The following is a 22,567-nucleotide window of genomic DNA, read 5'->3' as shown; positions in this document are numbered from 1 at the left end:
GGAAGGGGGGAATAGAACAAAAAAGAAAGAAATACCATAATGAAAAAGTAGTGAAAAGCTGAGAAAAAAAGAACCAAAAGGAAGAGAAAAAAGAAGGAAACATTTAGAAAAAAGCCAGAAAAAAAGAAAAGAAAGAAATGTAGGAAAAAAGTAAATAGAGAACAAAAAGTAAAAAGTAACAGCTCAGAAAAAATAAACACAATGAGATTTTTTTAAAACGAATTTTTTAAAAAGTAGAAAAAAAACACGGAAAAAATAAGAAAACGTTTGTGTCGCATACAAATAACTATGCTAATATCTATATCAAGTGAATCTTGTTGCCAACATTGTACTTCCACAAAAAAATGTGATTAAGTACAGTTCTGTATCTTGTAACCGACTAAATAAGCCCCCAAAAATGTTAATATTATGCGACAAAATATATCAGGAAATAAAAAGAAATGGATATCTTGTGAAAGAATTGTAAGAACAAACGACGTTTGTAGACCGTACAACCTTTGCAATAGTACATGAGCCAATTCATTCAAAAGAGAAACATAATTTTGCATTGCCGGAACCTCAGCAAAATGTAACTCTGTTTTGGACATGTTTGATAATTAATTATCTTGCCACACTTGGGATTATGGTTGCTCACTGTTGTTTCAAGCGTTGCTCACCGACTTTGTGTGAACGCTCAGACTCGTGGAAAATTAGAGGGAACATTGGTAGTAATGCTACTCCATAAAAGCCACTAAGAGTCAAACTTAGCTCGAGGTGACGTACTAACAGACTGAGACTATACAACAAAATAACAACGATAGATCTCAAACTATAAATACAGAACTAGAGTTGAATGTATACTCTTTATCGTCATTTTTCAAAACTATAACGAAAATTGAGGTTTTTCAGTGCAAAAAAGCAATATTGAAAGCGGCAGGCTATCTGCACGCTAGCATAGTGTAACCTCGGATTGAGCCAGGTCTCCAAGATGGTTATAATACAACCGTCCCGAAAGTAGTAGTTTCTCACAAGTTGTATCTCCAGGTCATCATGGGTAAGGGATCGGGTGTTGTTGGTGAGGTACAGGCTTGGCAGGGGTGGCTTGTGAGAGTTAACCTTGCTGCAGTAGACAGGACCTGCAGGACCGCTATTGCCTTCTCTCCCGATGCCGCTTCAGTCTTTCCCCGCGCCGATAACATCCCATGAGACACTGGTGATCATCATTTATTCGCGCTTGATGTACCGTAAATTCCGGACTATAGAGTGCACCTGATTATAAGCCGCACCCCCCACATTTTAAAAAGAAAACCGATTTTGTACACACACAAGCCGCACCTGTATATAAGCCACATGCGCCCGCATTTAAACATGTATCACAAACACAAAATTAACCCAAACCCGACTTCAAGTCCCGCGATTGAAACTAAATGTCCTTCATTAAAGTCCTTAGTCCAAAAATAACAGCCGGCAAAATGAACGGAAAATGATACCGGTACTTAAGGTTTGATGCAGACCTGCAGAGTCCGGGTCCCGTTGAAAGTAATCCAAGGAAAAAAGTATATATTTCCAAAGGTAAGGGCGGGAAAAATATATCACATGAACACATTTACTCACGCAACTCCTTTTTCTTTAACCAACTTTTCACCCCCTCTTCTTTCCTTGTTTGTCCCTCACCTTTAGCGGTCCCCACTTAAACTCTGCACCCCGCGTTTGTTCCGCCCCTCACTTTTCGTTCACCCGTGCAAAACAGAATAAGTGTCTAAAGTAAATACAAATAAATACATTTCAAAAATATACAGTTGCAAATACGTATTATACATGGGTTACACATATTTACAAAAAAAAGACAGTACACGGAGAGAGTTTTCAAAACTTTAATAATAATAATATAGCTTTAATCCCAAACTGTGCCTGTGACAGGGCAGTTAATGGTAGCAACACTCGAGCGCCGCTGGCGGCCGTTAGAAAAATTGCATCAATTGGCCGCATCACTGAATAAGCCGCAGGGTTGAAAATTAGGGAAAAAAGTAGCGGCTTATAGTCCGGAATTTACGGTAATTGAGGAATATCTGTTCAAGGTAACAATTTGCTAAAAATTAGCTGTGACCGTGCTTCCCAGTTCGTTATGTGGACACTAGGATATACCAGCCTATTACTTTCATGCCCACGCAACACATAGAGATACAACCTGCCCTTTGTGATAGCTTTTGCTGTGTGCTGTCTTCTCAGAACACAATGCACAATACGTTGATATCAATGACAAAGACAATTCAATTTCAATTTAAAACCCACGAGGTTGTGAAGCAGCAATAACCAAAGCGCAAACAGGGTTGGGTAGGGTTACTTTAACTTGATTACTTTCAATTACTTTTGGATTACTCCAATACCAAATATGCTAATACAAGACAAATGAAGGCGGCACGGCGGCACAGTGGTTAGCGCTTGTGCGGCACAGTTCATGTCATGGGAACCTGTCGTGGGTTCAAATCCAGCTCCAGACTTCCTGTGCGGAGTTTGTATGTTCTCCCCGTGCTTGCGTGGGTTTCCTCCGGGCACTCCGGTTTCCTCCCACATTCCAAAAACATGCATTTCAGGTGAATTGGCCGGTCCAAATTGTCCCTAGGTGTGAATGAGCGAATGAGTTGTCTGTCCCTGTGTGCCCTGTGATTGGCTGGCAACCAGTTCAGGGTGTCCCCTGCCCACTGCCCGGAGATGGCTGGGATGGGCTCCAGCCCCCCCGCGACCCTAGTGAGGATAAGCGGTACGGCAGATGAGATGAGATGAGAAGACAAATGAAACTAAATATGAATATAATTACAAAATTTTGTGCAGGCTTGGGGAGTAACGGAATACATGGAACGGCAAATATGATGTTGGCAAGCTGTTTGGATTGATTTTCATTTTGTTTCTGTCGCATTTTATGTTAGTTTTGCCGGAGATCAAAGAGATCAAAGCCAGGAGAGAAAGCTTACCACGTGTTGTGAGTCATAATTGTATTTATATTTAGTTTCTTTTGTCCTTTATTAGCATATTTGGTATTGGAGTAATCCAAAAGTAATTGAAAGCAATCAAGTTAAAGTAACCTGACCCAACCCTGAGCGCAAAGTAGCGAGGGATTACTGTATCAAACGTGAATATTAGCAGCCATATCTTGTGGGTTCATCCATAACTTAACAGTATCATCTTAATATCACCCTTGTGTGCCATTTCTCTGACAGAACTCTTCCAGATGTCGACCTGATGGCGCTAGCTCTCGCTTTTGCAGGCGCATCGATATAACATTCTGTTCCGCCGCTTCGTCCCTGTGCGCTTTACTCAAAAGGGCAATTTCCTTGATGGGGAACGGCTGCCCGCACAAAGCTTAAGCCACGTCGGGCCAAAATATCCTTTATTGATGCTTTAAAACGCAAGTTGTTTGGCTCGTGAGAGCGCTGGAGACCGTAATTCTGACGTTATGACTGCAAGTAAATGGGCGGCAATAAGAGAGCGGCTGGTGCTGTAGGTGCAGTTTAGCTCCCCGGGTTGACATTTTTTATCATGCAGACAGAATCACAAGCCGCTTGCCGTGCTCAAGTGTGATCAACAGGAAGCGAATTCGAATAGAAAAGAAGGACACAACTAAAACAATTTCAAACGGGAAAGTAAGGTTTTTCAAGGGTTGCTGATATTGCAGGAAAAAAATTGAAAAAGGAAAGCTACCACCGATAGCAATGCAGAATTCTTTATTGCCACTTTAGCAGCTAACTTTGCTCGTTTTAAGTATTTTTTTTTTCCTTTTTCTACATTTTTGGGTTGTTTTGCACCAAAAGAAAACACATAAATAAAAAGAAGATACGGTAATTCCTGGCCTTTAAGTTGCTCCTGAATATAAGTCGCACCTGCCAAAAGCGGCACACGTAAGGAACAACAGGCTAAATAATTGTAAGGTATACTAACATACATGCCTTTATACTTTATAAGTTATTTAGATTACATTTCACTCCAAATCACTAGATCCATTGGAATCTTCATTCTCTGTGTCACTTTTACCGGTAAACAACTCCCCCAACTCAGGAAGTAGCCGGCCCCTTTTTCACGTCAAACCATTGTGCCAATTAGAAATAGAATGTCCTAGAAAATCATAATGACTTACTACTGGTGAGGTATTTTCAGATATGAGGTTATACGGGTTATATAGAGAACAGTTGATACTTAGCGCTTCCGTTTTGCTGGTTCTCTGCCTTGCGGATTTTGAATTGAAATGTATCAACTTTATTGTCATTGATATTAACCTATCGCACATTGTGTTCAGCAGCAGACAGTATGCAGCAAATGTGATCAAGATGTGTGTTGTAGGGGCGTGACTATATGTGTGCACGACTGTTATAGGCTGGTGTGTGCTGTCAGTCAAACAGCTTGGCGGGTGTACGAGTCAATGTATTTGTCAAATGTTTATCCATGTAACAACAAATAACTCCCCACTTTCCTTTTTCAAGGGCTACGTTTGGAGGTACGAGAGGTTCGAATTTGTCCAGTCCAGGCAACGGCAGTAGCGGCAAAATTTCAAGCCCGTCGTCACCCGGCTCGCCAGGCCCCTCCTCCCGTCCCTCCACGCCATTGGTCAACTGCGTTAGCCCCGCCTCCTCTCCGCAATCGGCTGCCGCCCAGCTCAAGAATTGCTTGCGCTCGGGTCAGCATTCCCTCAACCAGACACGCACTTCCATGCAGCTAGGTGAGCACCATCAGGCTTGGCGAATAACAATGCATTCAACGGCATTATGTCTGCAGGATAGAAGTTTTTTTTATCGTACAGTGGAACCTCGGTTTTCGAACGCCTCTCAGTTCGAACAAATCGGAGTTCGACCAAAAATTTCGAGAAATTCTTGCTCTGCTGTTCGGTCAAAAATTCGGAGTTCTAACGCCGCTAATGCGGGTTGTGTACACTAGAGTGCGATGCTGAGCGGCGTACGGTGTAGATGGCTCTTTTCGTGACCAACTGTTATCACGTGTGCACTTGCCTCTTTTTGCTTTCGCTTTTAATATTGGTGAACGGAGTGTTTTAGCCCCTAATTATGCCTCCGAAGAAGGTCGGTCCAAGCAGGACAGGTGAAAAAAGAAAAGTTGTTCGTACAACTATTGCCTTTAAGAATGACATAATAGCTAAATATTGAAAGAGGTGTGGGAGTGTCCAATCTTGCTGGGGAATACAGCATGCGCCTTCTGCTGACCACCACAAAGGTAAGAAATCCTATTTATAATTCTTTTTTTTATCTTTTTTTTTTTGCACGTTCGTATTAGCGTAATCTTTCGTACGGACGATTACGATAACGCGAACGTACGATTAGCCTGGGTTAGCTTTATGATTACGTTGAACATTCAGGTAAACATTCAGGGTGTTGGAACTGAGCCCAAAATTTTGGGTGTTGGAACGGAGCCCCCTTTCCAATGAAGTGCTAGCCACTTGTGGTGCTAAATGACTTGTAAACGACCTGATTTTTTATATCCACACGTTCATGTTAGCGTAATCTTTCATACGGAAGATTACGATAACGCGAACGTACGATTAGCCTGGGTTAGCTTTATGATTACGTTGAACATTCATGGTAAATATTCAGGATGTTGGAACGGATTAAAACGATTTACATTATTTTTAATGGGAAAAATGATTTCGGTGATTGAACAAATCGGTTCTCGAACAGGGTTCTGGAACGGATTATGGTCGAGAACCGAGGTTCCACTGTATTCCTTTACTATTTTAGAATACAGCAATCGAATTACTAGTTTATTTTATAAAAACAAGGATTACTTTGCAGGATTACACTTTTGTTTAAAGGCAATAAAAAACTTACTGTAGAACCAAAAACTTTGTTTCTGTTCCCATAGATCCTTGAGTCGATCGCCGCTAGCATGCCATGCATTGTGTGCTATACAAAAGGGGCCGGGCAATCGTCTGCCTTCTGATTGGCTAAATAACAAGCCCTGCCGGATCTATTCGTGAAAAACGTCTGGCATTGAATGAGTTTGAAAATCTGCACTACGCAGCTGTCATAGGTGTCCCAGTCTTAAAAGTAAATGATACATTCCAATTTTCTCAGCTGTCACAAAAGCAAACTAAACTACTATAAGCGTCACGACATAATCCGATCTTTGCGATCGGAGTCCTGCTGCTTGGAGTGGCCTGTCCGCCCACCCGCTACGCGCTTGATTACAGACGCATTTGTTGTCATCGAGACGGGCTGGAAGAGTTTTTACAGATGATGCCATAAATTCTAAGTGTCTTTAACAGTGTCTGAAATTGTGATAAAAGCAGGGGGATGAACCTTTCCATTCGAATCCTTATGGGGCTTCATAAAGCACCTGGCATACTTATTACTCCACTAGATGCTCCTCTTGATTTAATAATAAAGCCACCGTGCAATCGAAATCGAGAAAAAAAAGGAAGTTATTCCTGTTGCTTCATGAAGCTTAGTAAAGCACCTACCATAATTTTCAATCCCCTAGATCAGTTTAAAGTGTCCTTAAAAAGTTGGAATTCATACATTTCTTTGATTAAGTTCGTGTTAACATTGCCCAACTGAGTTCAAAGAGCCTTTACATATTTTTCGCCACAGCGCTTATATGCTTTTATCTTACTTTTATCTCCACAAAACGCATTAGACTAGAGCAGGGGTGTCAAACTCATTTTAACTTGGGGGCCACACGATACAACAAACATTCTCTCGGGGGCCGGACTAATAGATTAGAGAGACAGAAAAAAGAAAGGAAAAAGAGAGAGGGAAAAGGAGAATGTGGGACAAGGAAAGAGAGAGAGAGAGAGAGAAAAGGTGAGAAGCAAAAGAGATAAAAAGAGAAATAGTGAGAGAGGGGGAAAGGAAGAGAAAGAAATAAATCCAAAGAGAAATAGAAAGCAAAGAAGAGCAAATAGGAGAGACAGAGAGAAGGGTAGAAAGAGAGAAGGGGAAAGGAAGAGACGGAGAGAAAAGGAAGAAAAAGGAAGAGAGCAGAAGAAGGCAAAGACGGAGAGAAAAAGACAAAGAGGAACGAAGACAGAAAAAGAGACAAAATGAAAGAGAGAGTAAGTAAACGAGAGAGAGAGAGAAACAAATACAAGTACAGCGTCTTTGTGAGGAGGCACCTGGCTTTGGCAACATCAAGTGAACATATTTCAACCTGCAGCTTGTTTTTCTCTTGTGCTTCTCTCAGCGTTTTCTCGCGGGCCGGATTCAATCCCTAAGCGTGCCTGATCTGGCCCGTGGGCTGCCTGTTTGACACCCCTGCCCTAGATGCTTTTTATGGTTTGATTATAAGGCTTTAGTTCATGGGAAATTGACAAAAAAGAGAGTTCTATTTAGAAGAGTCAAATGTTATTCAGGAAACTTATTTCGTCCATCACATTAAGATAAGCAAATTTGTATTCAATGAGTGCATTTTAAGGTTTAATTTTCAGTTTTTTCAAAAAAAATGTATACATCTGTCAAGACCAGAACAGAACTGGACGCGGGACAGAAGCCACTCACGGGATCGGAGCGTGACCTGAATGCGGAAGTGGATCATCCGGAGCGGGAGATCGTAGCGTAGTTAGGCGGAAAAACAGGTTGTTAACCAGGACGGGAGATCAGAACGTGGTCGGGGTCAAAAACGGGTTGTAGGCCGGGACGGGAGATCAAAACGTGGTCGGGTCAAAAAATGGGTCGTAGCAGGAGATAAACAGGTAAATCAGGAACGGACCAGTGGAAAACGGGTGACAAAACGGGACCGTCGGGAGTCAGAGTCAAAAATGCTTGCCTTGTGAAAACATAGGTTTGCTGACGGACTGACACTGGGCGAGTGAAAGGACTGAGCTTTAATAGGACGGGGAACCAATCAGGTAACCAGCAGCTGCTGGCGCCAAATGAGCGGGCACGGGTTAGTGTAATAAGTAATCATAGGGTACAAAAAAGTACAGTACTATATCGCCACCTGGCTAAATCTTTACAAATGACACGAGATTCTTGACTAAATAAAGAGCAAGGCAATATGGGAGGTAGTTCCTCCAATGTAATGTCAACATTATGATGATGCTGTAAACCAAACCAATAGCAGAGAAGAATTGTATATGACGTTGACCAATAGCAGAGAGGGACGGAACTCTACAAACATTTTAATTTAATAGTTTTTTTGGCATGCAATATAAGTTGTTGTAAAAATGATTTTTTTTTAATGTCTTACTCCACACCATGAAGTGAAAATGTCATAAGGCGGGGTCGCCAAATCTTGGGGGTCTATTGTATATTTAGATAGACAGATGAAACACCACTCAACTAAGAGCATTGGAAAATAATGCTCTCCTTTCCCACATGGCCATCATAATTTATCATACTAACACTACTACTAACACTTGTATCTATCCATATATAGTGTAAGTCCATTCCTCTGGCTAACCACAAACAAGCACACTGCAACCAGACGTGATGCAGCAATGGAGCGATCAAAAATGCATGATACTCTCACCAAGATTTTAGAAAGATGCCCTTTTGTTTAAATTGGTGTTAGATATGTATAACATATGTTTTGTCAGAAAATTAGAAAATTGAAGGTAAAGATAGCCCAGTTTCAACAAAAGCGGCCCCAAAAATGTCTTTCAAAAGAGAATGGTCGTTGATAGGTTGGCACCTCGGGGCAGAGTTGGCAGCAAGTACAGAACCTCGGCAGGTGTCCTTGGAGTGTGAAGAGCAGGTGTAGGAGTCTTGCCGTACAGACAATCACGATGCCGCGCAACCCGACACTGGAGGATCGGGCCGTGCACTGTGGGATGACATCATTTTGTTTTTGGGTTTGGTGTCGGCATAATGACAGAGCTCCTTGCCGATCGCTTTTTTTACGGCTGTCGTTCCCACACTCGCACATCTGGAATGTGGTACGTAACTGCAAGCCGCTTCAGGGACTGCTATGTTGTGAAGCAGGTGTATAGTTTCGAAACTGCTTATTTTTATTTTATATTATACTTTGATTGTTCATATTTCATTTTTAATGTTATTATTTGTTAATGCAACATCCATTGCAGCCTGGTCGTCCTGGAAGGGGGATTACCTCATGCGCTGTCCAATCTCAAGGTTTCTTCATTTTACTCATGTTGAGATTTTTGAGTTTTTCCATGCCCTCATGTAGGTTTTAGATCAGGGGATGGTGTGATAATTGTCAGTAGTTTGCAATAATCTGTGGTCTGTGCAGCCCTTTGAGACTCCTTGTGATTAATGGCCGTACAAACAAACGTGACTTGACTTAACTATATTAGATGCAAAGTTGATCATTATTGCAGAGTTTTGCCCGAATATCATCTTTGTCCAAAGATGGCAATTTTTAAATAAAATGTATTTTATTTTGTTTACAAGATCTCAGTGTATCTGATTCAAAACCATTTGTGTGGGCTTGTGTGTGCATGTATTCATTCTTTTCAGCATGTATCTTTGGGCACGTTTGTGTATTTTCAACTCCAAACTGACATTAATAACACTATTTGGCAAAGTTGGAGTTTATATTGTTTGGTACTACTTTTTTTGAACATTTTAAGAAATTTGATATTTTACTGTAAAATATACAGTATTTTATATTTCTTATTTTTGGTCCCGGTATAAATTATCATTCACAGCGGAAAAATGTTATTTAAGATATTACATTTAGAAAGTTGCAGGATCACATTACTTATTTGCTACTTATTGCACTTGAGACTAACTAGTACTGTTGCCACTATTTATTCATATATATATATATAGATATACATAAATATACATATATATATATATATATATATATATATATATATATATATATATATATATATATATATATATATATATATAATTTTGAATGATATACTATGTTTAATATACTATATATACCGTAAATTCCGGACTATAGAGCGCACCTGATTATAAGCCGCACCCACCACATTTTAAGAGGAAAACCGATTTTGTACTTACACAAGCCGCATCTGTACATAAGCCGCATGCGCCCACATTAAAAAATGTAACACAAACACAAAATTAACCCAAACTGACTTTAAGTACCGCGATTTAAACTGAATGTCCTTCATTAAAGTACACATTCCAAAAATCATAGCCGGCAAAATAAACAGAAAATGATACTGGTACTTGAGATTTGATGCAGACCAGCAGAGTCCAGTCCCGTTGAAAGTAATCCAAGGAAAAAAGTGTATATTTCCAAAGGTAAGGGTGGGAAAAATATATATCAACTATTGTCCGCCGCGTCCACAAACACGTCTCACCTTTACTCCACTTCCCGTCATCCCCCGCTTGTTTCGCCCCTTCTTTTTGATTCGCCCGTGCAAAATATATCAGAATAAGTCTCTAAAATAAATACATTACAAAAATATACAGTTGCAAATACATATTATACATGGTTACACATATTTACAACGAAAGACGGTACACCGAGAGTTTTCAGAGCTTTAATAATAATAATACAACTTTCATCCCAAACGGTGCCTGTGACAGGGGAGTTAATGGTTGCAACACGCTAGCAACACGCTCGCAACACAGTAAACGGGTCTGTTAAAAAAAACATACCGTACTTGTAAAAATCACGGTAAACCGTCCTCATCTTCCTCCTTAGAACTGAAGCCATCAAAGTCGTCTTCCTCAGTGTCGGAAAGAAACTTTGTCATATAGACGTCGTCCCACTCTCCCGCAGCCGGACTCGCGCTGTCACTGTCGCTTGAACTCTAATCCACTCCTGATTCAGTGCCCTCCTCTCCGTCACGCAGCAGACCGGCTTTTCGGAACCTGTTGGTGATTTTTTGATGTGCCTTTCTTTTTGCATTTTCCATGATGAGGGTATGTTAGAAAAATTACATAAATTGGCCGCATCACTGAATAAGCCGCAGGGTTGAACATTTGGGAAAAAAGTAGCGGCTTATAGTCCGGAATTTACGGTAATGTGTCAACACCAAAACAGAAGGAGGACCCAGATGCGTAACGTCACGCACAAGTTTATTGAAATATAGAGGAAAGTCAGCGCCAGCGATCCGGTGCTCGCTGGACGCGTTAAGCAAGCCGCTCAAAAAACGGGTCGTAGGAGGAGACAAACAGGGAAATCATGAACGGACGAGTGGAAAGCGGGTGACAAAACGGAACCGACGGGAATCAGTGTCAAAAAATGCTTGCCAAGTATTTCAAAAAGTAATTATTATATAATAGCTCATGTATTTTTACCATATTTAAAATCTATATTGAGTATTTGTACCACTAAGAGGCGCTAAATATTATACACTGTCTGTTTCAACCCATATTATTCATATAGGTAAAAACTTTACATGAAAATATATAGGTATTATGATTGACTTTTAGTACTTTTGACATCCTCGATTTTGATTAGAAGAGAGGAGCTGCTTCAATTGAGCGAGCGCCGATGCATTCCATCTTGCGTGCCACACTGTTTAATTTTCCCTTGCAATATACTGGGCAAACAAATAAAATCAAATTGGCCCCCGGTTGTAGGATCTCTGAGTACCTTTCAAATTATTAGTAGTGTCTGGTTGATGTATGGTACCAGGGACTAGGGTGTTTGGGTTACTGTGCTAATAAAGTTTTCACCCTTGTTTTATGATTAATCTTTCTATGCACATTGCAGTGTCTATAAAAAGCTGAAATACAGGGATACATTTTTCCTTGCAGAATTAATGAGGACTAATGACTACCTGCTGTCACCAAAAGGTCCCCTCGCTTCAATCATCTTACACCCTGCCACTTCCTTAAAAAACATCTTTGACATCAATACCCATCAATGGCAATGAAATGCATTAAAGCGGAAACATTTCTATGTGTCTATTTCAGTTCATAGTTCTCCAGCCGGAAGCCCAGAGCGCCCCACAGCAGGGCTGACTTCCCTGCGCTCTCAGAGCTCCTCGCCTTCGCGTTGCTCCGGCCAATCGGGTCGCCCGCTTTCCATGACATCCCCGGGGCCCAGCCTGGGGCCCTCGCCCCTGTCCTCGCCCGCCTCGCGGACCCACTTGCCTCTTTCGTCCCCCCTGTCCTGCCTGACGCCCCCCAACATGTCGGCGGTGCTCCTCAACGGGGAAGGGGCCTGCCCCCTAACACCGGGGCCCTCACACGGCCCCCCGCCGTGCGCCCTCGTACCCAAATCTGAGAAGGTGAGTCGGGTGGGGTTCCATCAGTCTTTGTGCAAGAACAAAGTCACAAATTACATTTACAAAAATGTAAATTATTCCATTCATCCATCCATTATCCGCACCGCTTATCCTCAGCAGGGTCGCGGGGGTGCTGGAGCCCATCCCAGCAATCATCGGGCAGTAGGCAGGGGACACACTGAACTGGTTGCCAGCCAATCGCAGGGCACACAGGGACAGACAACTCGCTCGCTTATTCACACATAGGGACAATTTGGACCAGCCAATTCACCTGAAACGCATGTTTTTGGAATGTGGGAGGAAACCAGGAGTGCCCGGAGGAAACCCACGCAAGCACGGGGAGAACATACAAACTCCGCACAAGAAGTCCGGTAGCTGGATTTGAACCCATGACCTCAGAACTGTGCCGCACACGCGCTAACCACTGCGTCGCCGTGCTGCCCGTAAATTATTCCAAATCTCATCTCATTAGCTGCACCGCTTATCCTCAGTCGAGTCGCGGGGGTGCTGGAGCCCATCCCAGCAATCATCGGGCAGTGGGCAGGGGACACCCTCAACTGGTTGCCAGCCAATGGCAGGGCTTATTCCAAATCATTAAAAAAAAATAAGCGATTGTAAAAAATTAAAAACATAATTTTATTAATAATTTGTCCCAAAAAACGTGACATATTTTTACTACTTATATTACTAAATGTTTTATATTATTTATGATTTTATCATATACATTTATTTTAACCAAATGAAAGTTATAAAAGGATTCGAATGGATAACATTTAATAATTTTTTAGAAAATAATCGTTTAAAAAATTATTTTAAGAAACTTTTTTGTGGGGGATGTTGATATGTGTTTTAAGAACATTCATAGTATATTAAAAATGAATACGTATATTTGGGTTCAAATATAACATTTAAATATTATGTCAAAAAGATTCACTTTCATAACATGAAGATGAAATTGTCATGAACCAGAACAGGATCAGGACCCAAACGCGTGACGTTACTCACACAAGCTTTTTATTTTTACGGGAAATGGAGAGCCATGCACATTAGGCAGCAATGAAATGATAGGAAGCCAGAGGCCGACAAGATCGATACCAATTGCCCGAGTTGATATCGGACAGATGGGGTCGATACCGGACGGTACGGGACAACAGGATAGATAATGAAACAGGATATCGAAAATAAACAGGACAAACTAGACAGGAACAAAAACTGGAGAAAATAATAAACAGGACAAAAAATAGACGGAAACAAAACTGGAAACCGAAATTAAACATAACAAAATAAACGGGAACAATAACGGACAGGAAATAGAAACAGGAACAGGACCGAGTCGAAACCCACGTCTTGTGGGGCAGAGGTTCGTTGACGGACTGACAAAGGATAAATGAGAGCACTGAGCTTAAATAGACAAAGCCAATCTGTCAATGAGCAGCAGCTGGTGCTACATAGGCGGGGCCAATTGGTTACTACAGTTACTTACTACAGTTACTTACTTACTCAGTACTTGAGTAGATTTTCACGAAGTACTTTTTTACTTTTACTAAGGTAATTGATTAGATGACTACTTTTTTACTTCTTCTTAGGTCATACTATTCTGAAGTGACAGTACTTTTACTTGAGTAAAATGTTTGGCTACTCTTCCCACTCTGCTAATTTTAAAGTGAGCTGGAGGTAAGATCCTAAACCAGAGCCTATCCCGCCCCGAAATCCTCCCGCTCTTCCTCCCGTGTCCTCACAAATAGAATATAAAATTTCGGGTAATAGGTCGGCCTCGATCTGGATTGGGCTTTAGTTCCCGTGGGCCCGGGTTGAGTTGGGCTGGATTTTTTTAGGAACCATTTTTTGCAATCGAACCATGCTTTGGCCCTGCAGTAAAATAAAGGTGAAACAAATCGATTCATTAAGGTTTTAACAGCAGTAAAGTGTTGGGCCTGCCAGAGGTGATGACCCCGTTCGAACCCCTGCACCTTACCCCTCTCGAGCGCAGTTTTAGACTCTGACGCTGTCAAACTAGGACACGCTCCCATTGAAAGATGGCAGGCTAACGTTGGGCATGTGTCTGAGCTCCATTTGTTTGGTCCGTGTTGGACAGCTAATCTAAGGAGGCGGCAAGGTGATAAACAGCTCTGTGCCTTGTTTACATCGGTCCACTCCAAGATGGATCCTTTTTTATGAGGCCCACGTATTAATGAATCCACTTTTCTCTGCCTCGGCTACAGGGTTTGATTTGTGTTCCATTTATATGTCCGTTTAATTTGGTCGCTTGTCTCTTGCGCACTGGAAGACATTCTTGGATGAAGAAAATTGGGCTCAAAATAGATGGCCGATTAAACTACAAATTTGTGCAGCAGTTTAGAGTATAGGTAAGATCTTGCGCCTAAAACCAAGCCTGGCCTAAAAATTTGTGTCGGGTCTGGCGTAAAATGTCAATCTTTATGTTTGGGCCCGGTTGCTGACTTTTTTTTTTTTTTTAATTATCCACCCGTCATTGTTCTTTGTTTTTGTTTTTCCTTTGTGGAGGGTCCATGCGATGGATTCTGCCCCCCTCTCATGCAAGGTGACTGGGCGCTCTGAGGAGCACCCCTCACAAATAAAATATGAACATTTGGATTTGCTTTGAGCTCGGTCCTCGAATCAAATTAATCCCGAACCGTAAACCTCACCCTAACCCTCTAACCTTAATCCAATCCTAACCCTGATCCCTAGCCCTTAGGCCCTAACCCCAACCCTTTTTGTTTTCACACTGGTGTTCTAGAATGGTACCAATTATTAGATAGATAGATAGATAGATAGATAGATAGATAGATAGATAGATAGATAGATAGATAGATAGATAGATAGATAGATAGATAGATAGATAGATAGATAGATACTTTATTAGCTGTCATTTTTTAACTATATTGAACTATATTGATTTGAAACATTCCAGTCGTGCTAAAATAAAAGTTATAAATGTCAAAAACGGAGATAAGTATTTTCTGAATCATACCAACGATATATTTAAATATTCAATGCAACAATAGTTATTATTGTGTGTCTTATTTTTGTAGTTATAAATTCATCAAATGTTCAATGGGATCAAAGAGCCATCGCTGTTTTCTTTGAAAATGACTCAATAATTTAAAAAAGTCAATCATTCTTTGTTCAAACTAACTCCAAAGTGAGGCAATGTTTTAAGTGTGTTTTATGTTCAATATAATAATAATATTACATAAAACTGCGTTGACGTGATAGTTTTGCTGGTGTTTACTGCCACCTATCGGTGAAATCGCTGTCCACCATTTTAGAGCATTTTCCCAAAAATGTATCAAATTCGAAAAATGCAGTCTTTTAAGGTTGAAAAGAGTAAAATTACATGTCTTTCTTCTTGTGGACTCATAACCGTGCTAATATTAAATGTACACTACGATAATAATATTTACAATAACAATAATAATAACACAACAACTACTACTATTACTACTACTATTAGAACTAATTATAATAAATAATAATAATAACAATAATAATAATAGTATTAATAAAAATAATATTTGCTGATGACTTTGGTTGCTTAAAATATTTTTCTTTTTTGGTTTAAAAATGTTCTCAAAACTCCTACTGAAACAATTACAATTACTGAAACAATTTCAATAAACATCAATTAAATATATTTTGGGTATATCAAATCAAAATAACCGATACTCAAGTTTTTTTTTAAACGTGCTTACGTTACAGTTTACGACTGTTTCATGTTTGAAAATATTCTTAAAATTATTTTTTTCTAAATACAAATTTTGATTAATACGAATACAAAGTTAAGCAAAATGAGAATTTGAAAATTGCAATATTACCCACCAGACACGGCACGTTTTTTTTTTTTGTTTTCTTGGCACTAAAGGTGTTGGTTTGTTAAACTAAATGAATAAATAATAATTAAATAAATAAATATAACCAGGGGATCTTCAGTGATGGATGTATGGTCCATTAGTCAACACTGATGGCCAAAGATTGTTTTTCTATTGTTACAAGAACAAAAATGACTTGAATCCCCTCCGCTTTGTCTATTTCCCAGCCTCAGAAGGAAAGGAAAGCGGGCGGTTTGTTGAAGCTCCTGTCCGGTGCGGCTGCCAAGAAGAAAGCCCGTTCGCCCCCCACGTCCCCGCCTACCCACGACCCGTCCACACCCTCCGACATGGCCAACCTCCCTCATCATCACCATCATCACCACGGGCGCTCCGGATCCTGTCCCATGGTCTCCCAGGGGCGAGCCGGGTCCTGTCCCGTGGAGATAGACATGGCCGGAGCCTCAGGGCTGGAGCCGCTGCACAGGAAGTCGGGCTCCTTGGATACAAATTTTCCCATGTCACCCCCTCCCACCAGAGTCAGCAGCGTTCTCATGGTACTACGGCCTGAACCCAAACCGCTGTCCCGGGAGAGGCGAGTATTCACACTCATGCTGCTGTGTCCACTTGAAAAACTGTCGGGTCAATAATAACCCCATTTGGGTCGACTGTGGTGGAAGTAATTAAAATAAACCTATGCTATCTATCCATTATCTGCACAGCTTATCCTCAGTAGGGTCGCGGGGGTGATGGAGCCCATTCCAGCTATCTTTGGGCAGGGGACACCCTGAACTGGTTACCAGCCAGTCGCAGGGCACACAGGGACAGACAACCATTCACTCATTCATTCACACCTAGGGACAATTTAAACCGGCCAATTAACCTGAAATGCATCTTTTTGGAATGTGGGAGGAAACCGGAGTGCCCGGAGAACCCCCACGCAAGCACAGGGAGAACATGCAAACTCCACACAGGAGGTTCGATCTCATGACCTCAAAACTGTGCTGCACACGCGTTAATCACTGCGCCGCCGTGTTTTCCTAAACCTATACTATTAATAAATAAATAAAGTGAAGTAAATAAATAAACAATTTAAATGAACAAACTCGTGTTCTTAGCCAATTAACAAGCTCAACCTACACCTCACTCTACCTTATAGGGGAGTTCTACCAATTGTGTCGTGCTTTTTAGCCCTTCTCTTGTCACTGTGAGCAGAAACTCTCACTAGAAAGAAAAACTAAACTAAAAATTGATCACGACATGTGGGGCGGCAGTAGCTCAGGAGGTAAAGCTCCAGTCTTGGACTTAAGAGGTCACAGGTTCGATTCTTGGCTCTTCTGTGTTATGTGTTGAAGTGACCTTGGCCTCGCTGGCTGACCGTGTTATCAGTGTGTGTCAATGGATAATTGTGAAGCACAAGATGACTTGGGAGGTCTTTATTTACTTGAAAAGCGCTATATAAATCCACCATTTACATTTTACGTGCACAGACATACCCTACACTGAAAATTAGGCCATATTTTGCAGAATAACTCAAACCAGGACATATCTTTTAAACCAAATTAACCCAACATCCCCCAAAAATCCATTCCGTTAATTATATACATTTGATTGGCTAGCAGCCAGTTTAGGGTATCCCCTGCCCACTACCCAAAGATGCTGGGGTGGGCTCCAGCACCCCTGCCACCCTGGTGAGGTTAAGCGGTGCAGAAGATGGATGGGTGGGTGGATGGATGGATGGAATTTAAGGCAGGCAGACAGACAGACAGACATTCATATCATCCTTTCTCCGAGCGACTGTTGACTGTGGTAGTCGCGTGTTCGCACACTCCCAGATGAAGGAGTCCATAATGAACCCGGAGAAGCTTGCCAAGCTGCAGGCGCAGGTCCGCATAGGCGGAAAGGGAACAGCTCGCCGCAAGAAGAAGGTGTTGCACAGAACTGCTACGGCAGATGACAAGAAGCTACAGTTCCTGAAGAAGCTCGGAGTCAACAATATCTCTGGCATTGAAGAGGTGAATATGTTCACAAACCAAGGGACAGTCATCCACTTCAACAACCCAAAGGTGCAGGCCTCTCTTGGAGCAAACACCTTCACTATCACAGGCCACGCCGAAAACAAACAGCTCACAGAGATGCTTCCAGGAATTCTTAACCAGCTGGGAGCGGACAGTCTCACTAGCCTCAGGAGATTAGCAGAGACGCTGCCCAAGCCAACCGGGGGGAGCAAAGCATCCATAATCACTGCAGATGACGAGGATGATGAAGTTCCAGATCTTGTCGAGAACTTCAACGAGGCATCGAAGAACGAGGCCACTTAAGACACCCCAGCAAACAAACACACTTTAATCACCTCTTTTCAGTTGGTCCCTGTGAACGTCACGACCAGCTGATCTGAGATATAAAGTAGTGAGCGTTCCTGTCCTCTGCTACACGGCTTTGTCATTCTGCAGAAAATGATTTTAACCGAGCAGCCCTTTGCCTTCCTTCACATTGCCACCACCTGCTTCGGAACTAATCGTGTAAAAATCGTGTAATTCTGTTGAAAATAGCTTTAAAAATGGTCTATTTTAGTGGGGAAAAAAACTGGAAAACAGTTATTCTCTTAAAGAAAACCCTAGAAATGTTTTTTTTTTGCAAAAGTTAGAAAATATATAAATTCATCCAAGTCTTCTTTTTTGTCCGTTTTTGACACATTTTCGTTATTTGAAAATAACAATTTGGTCCAGTTTTCTCCATTTATAGTTCAGAAAAGAATGGAATCGAATGGAATCGAATGGAATCGAATGGAATCGAATGGAATAGAATGGAATAGAATGGAATAGAATGGAATAGAATAGAATGGAATATTGGGGCTGCAGTAGCTCAGGAGGTAGAGCGCTCGTCTTGGGATCAAGGGATCCCAGTTCGAAACCTGGCTTGTCCGTGTTACATGTCGAAGTGTCCTTGGGTAAGACACTGAACCCCTAAAACCCCCAATAAGCAAGTTAGCGCCTTACATGGCTGCAGAGCCGCTATTGGGAAATGTGAAGCACACTGTAAAGCGCTTTGGGAAGTCATTGACTTGAAAAGCGCTACATAAATGCAGATCATTTCATTTCATTTCAATAGAATAGAATAGAATATTCCTCATTGTAATTGATACCAACATATTGAAGATTGACATTAAGAAAAGGCACTTAGGGACAAAATAAAAAGAATTTTAGGATGAAAGGAATGTCCGGATAGATGGGCAAGAATATTTACAAGGTAGACCTTGGAGACTGGCATAAGTTGTAATCATAGTCCAAAAAAAGTAATGCTGTTACATTTAGCTGCAGCAAAATTCCCAAAGAAGTTCACAAATATGATATGAATAGGTATATAATTTTCACAGTCTTGTACACACATTTAGGGTGGTAATGGATCTGGAGATTAAATTCTCCTTGAGCCTGTCAGTCCTTGTTTTAGGGGGCCTGGAGCATCTACTGGAGGGCAACCATTCAAATAGGTGGTGGCCGGGGCCAAAAGAGTCCTTTACAATGTTTCTGTCTCTGTTGTGTTGCGGGCAATGTCCTCCAGACTGAGCAGAGAGCAGCCAATGATTTTTAGGGCACATTTCTCTATGTTTTTCAGTCAAACTAAACCTAAAACCAAAAGAATAACTCCTTTATCTTTATCTTTTAACCAGGTACCGTGTGGTGGTCCCTTACCCTCCCCAAAGCGAGGCGGAAATCGAGCTCCGTGAGGGAGACGTGGTCTTCGTCCACAAAAAACGAGACGACGGATGGTACAAAGGAACCCTGCAAAGGACGGGACAGACCGGATTGTTTCCCGGAAGCTTTGTGGAGAGTTTTTAAAAACATGCACCAATTCACTTGGCTTGATATTGGATTTTGTTTTTCCAATCTGCCTTAAGGACCTTCAGAAAAAGGAAAGGAAACTTGCCAGGATGGGAATGTGGGCGACGAGGGACAGTGCCGTGAAAAGGTGTTTGCCCCTTTCCTGATTCCTGTGTGCTTTGCATATTTATCACTCACAGAGCTTATCAAACCAATTTCAATTTCACTCAGAGACAATTCAAGGCAATCATGAAATGTTGATTCAAATTTTTAAGGCACAAAAAAACCTATGTGGCCCTGGGTGAAAAAGTAATTGCCCCCTGAACCTAGTAGCCGGTTGGGCCACCTTTGACATTGATAATGGAAATCAAACGTTTACGATAATTGGTGATTAGTCTTTCACAACGCTGTGGAGAAATTTGGCCCACTCTTCTTTGCAAAATTGTTTCAAATCTGCTTTTCTAGCGTGAACTGCCCTTTTAATGTCAAACCCCAGCATATCAATTGGATTTTAATCCAGACTTTGACTTGGCCACTCCAGAACCTTCATATTTTTTGTGAATCATTCAGAAGTGTCAAACAGAGGTGTGTTTCAGACGGTTGTCCTGCTGCATGATCCAGGAGTGCTTGAGTTTGAGGGCACCAACCGATGGCCGGACGTTCTCCTTTGGGATCTTCTAGTAAACACTAAAATTCATTCAACTGTCAACCACATAAAGTTGTCCTGGTCCTGAGAAGGCAAAGCAGCCAAGTTAATGTCAGTGTTCATGACCCCACTGTAAGAGAGACACCAGCCAAAAATGCCATCCGTGGGAGAGTTCTAAGGTGAAAACCACTGCTGTCGCAAAAGAATGGTCTCGCTTTTTCCAAAAAGCATTTTGAACATGATCAAGACTTTTGGAAAATGATTTTGTGAACTGATGAGTCAAAAGTAAAATTTTTGGGACGGTGTGTTTCATCTGGCGTAAAAATGGCGATTGACCAAAAGAACCTGATGCCAACAGTAAAGTATGGTGGTGGCAGTTAGATGGTCTGGTCTGTGATGGTCTTTGTGACATAGAGCCAGGTTTTGCAACTTTTGTTTCCTTGGCTTGTCTCTGTGTGATCTTAAAACTGGTTTGGTGATCTGAAATCTTTGTGAGTGATAAATATGCAATAAACAAACAAAACAAAACACATTGATCAGGAAGGGGGCAAATATGTTTTCATGGCACTTTACCTTCTGTGGATTTCTTTATTTTTACCAATGGAAGGATGGTAGCACAAGACGGCTGAAGAAGTCTTTTCCAATTCGGCACATTTTTGCCAGGAAAAATGATGACTCCGTTTTTCAAGCCTCTCTGGAGGACCACACTCGTGCACACACACTTGAAAAGCACACCAACGAAAAGCTTCCACCAGCACAACAAGCATCAGCTCGGCTTCAAACCGCGACCTCAGAACTCCAACCAGGTTCATTGTGTTTGTGGCAATAAGCACATATTTTCTTTCACTTTCTTTGTGGGCGGGTCTGCAACTAATGATCATTTAAGTCATTAGTTGTATTCTGTTTATTTCATTGGACAGATTTTAGAAAAAGTGGGTTTATTTTCAAAACAGATTAAAGATCTTAAATTTTAAAACAAATTAAGAATGATTCTGCAACGCAAAAAATATACATTAAAATTCTACCCCATTGTTACTTATTTTATAATATATTAACTTGTTTTATTCATAAAATATAATATATTTGATTAAAATAATATTATAATAATATGTAATAATATAATAATATTATGACTAATTAAAAAAAAACACTTATATTGAGTTACATTTTCTACCAATGGGGTATAAGTGTTTCTTTATCTAAATTGTGTTCCATAGGAAAAAATAAAGAAAGATATCGAATGCGGTTTTAAAGGTTTTTTCAAAGCTGTTCTATGTAACTGCACAACAAAAATCTACGTTTTTTTGCTCTATTTAAATCTAAAAAGGAATATGTAAACAGGAATTTATAAACAAATACCATATTTTGAAAAGTAATCAATAATATACAAAAAAAACACATTTATTCTATAATATACTGTAATCCCCCACTACTTTGAGTCCTATACCTAATAACCCGTGATAGATTACCGGCGTCCCGCGACCCTACTGAGGATAAGCGGTACGGCTAATGAGATGAGATGAGATGAGATTACCGGCGTATCGCACTTTTGTCAGGCTTGGCACCTCCTTTTTTTGCTGAGGTCAACTTCACTAATGCGGCCGCGATCCATTATCCCCAAGTCACTATTGCTACAAGCAGGGACCAGCAAAGCAGACTTTTGGCAGGCCTGGCAGCTCTTTTTTATAAACGGTATTTCTAGCTAAAATTAATTGTACTCGTGCGGCTGCAATCCATTATCCTCAAACCCATATAGCAGTGAGCGGGGATCGGTATAAAACACTTTTCGTCAGAAGCCGTGCTGTTCGTGATTACCTACATTGAAATACTCATTAGTGGCGATGATCCATGATCCCCTGTTCGATTATTGTTGAGAGCAGGGGTCAGCATAGAATATTTGTGTCATACGCGGAGGTTCTTATTTTCCATTCTTTCCGCCTAAAAGGAACAGCACCTGTGCGGCCTTGATCCATTATACTGGTTAACTCTTGATGTCGGTGGAGCGTGGCATCCATTTTAAAATATAGTGGGGCTACTTTTTGGAAATGTGCTTATCGCGGGGGGGTTGGTCCTCATTAACCACAATTTGCGAGGGATTACAGTATATGTTGTATAGAATTAATTCATTATTGATATAATATATATCACACGGTTCACACATCCCCAACCT

The 22,567-nt window shown here is 41.1% G+C and overlaps 1 protein-coding gene and 1 pseudogene across 1 annotated transcript in view; both read left to right on the top strand.

The window, feature by feature from the left end:
- Positions 1 to 21,866, top strand: part of sh3rf3 (SH3 domain containing ring finger 3) — a 162,782-nt gene extending 140,916 nt beyond the window's left edge. Inside the window, exons 7-10 of the mRNA XM_088352643.1 lie at positions 4,455 to 4,690; positions 11,790 to 12,106; positions 16,161 to 16,525; positions 19,601 to 21,866. Of these exons, the coding sequence (XP_088208769.1) occupies positions 4,455 to 4,690; positions 11,790 to 12,106; positions 16,161 to 16,525; positions 19,601 to 19,769 (1,087 nt within the window). The 3' untranslated portion in view covers positions 19,770 to 21,866. The remainder of the gene's footprint in view (positions 1 to 4,454; positions 4,691 to 11,789; positions 12,107 to 16,160; positions 16,526 to 19,600) is intronic.
- LOC148352657 (transcription factor BTF3 pseudogene) lies at positions 17,719 to 18,470 on the top strand (annotated as a pseudogene).
- Positions 21,867 to 22,567: the final 701 nt, after the last annotated feature.

This window comes from Urocampus carinirostris, chromosome 14, assembly GCF_059441175.1.
Source record: "Urocampus carinirostris isolate Australia breed hairy pipefish chromosome 14, RoL_Ucar_1.0, whole genome shotgun sequence".
NCBI classification, from domain to species: Eukaryota; Metazoa; Chordata; class Actinopteri; order Syngnathiformes; family Syngnathidae; genus Urocampus; species Urocampus carinirostris.
Note: the sequence above shows the minus strand (reverse complement) of the source record. Positions and strands in the feature narration are given on the sequence as shown.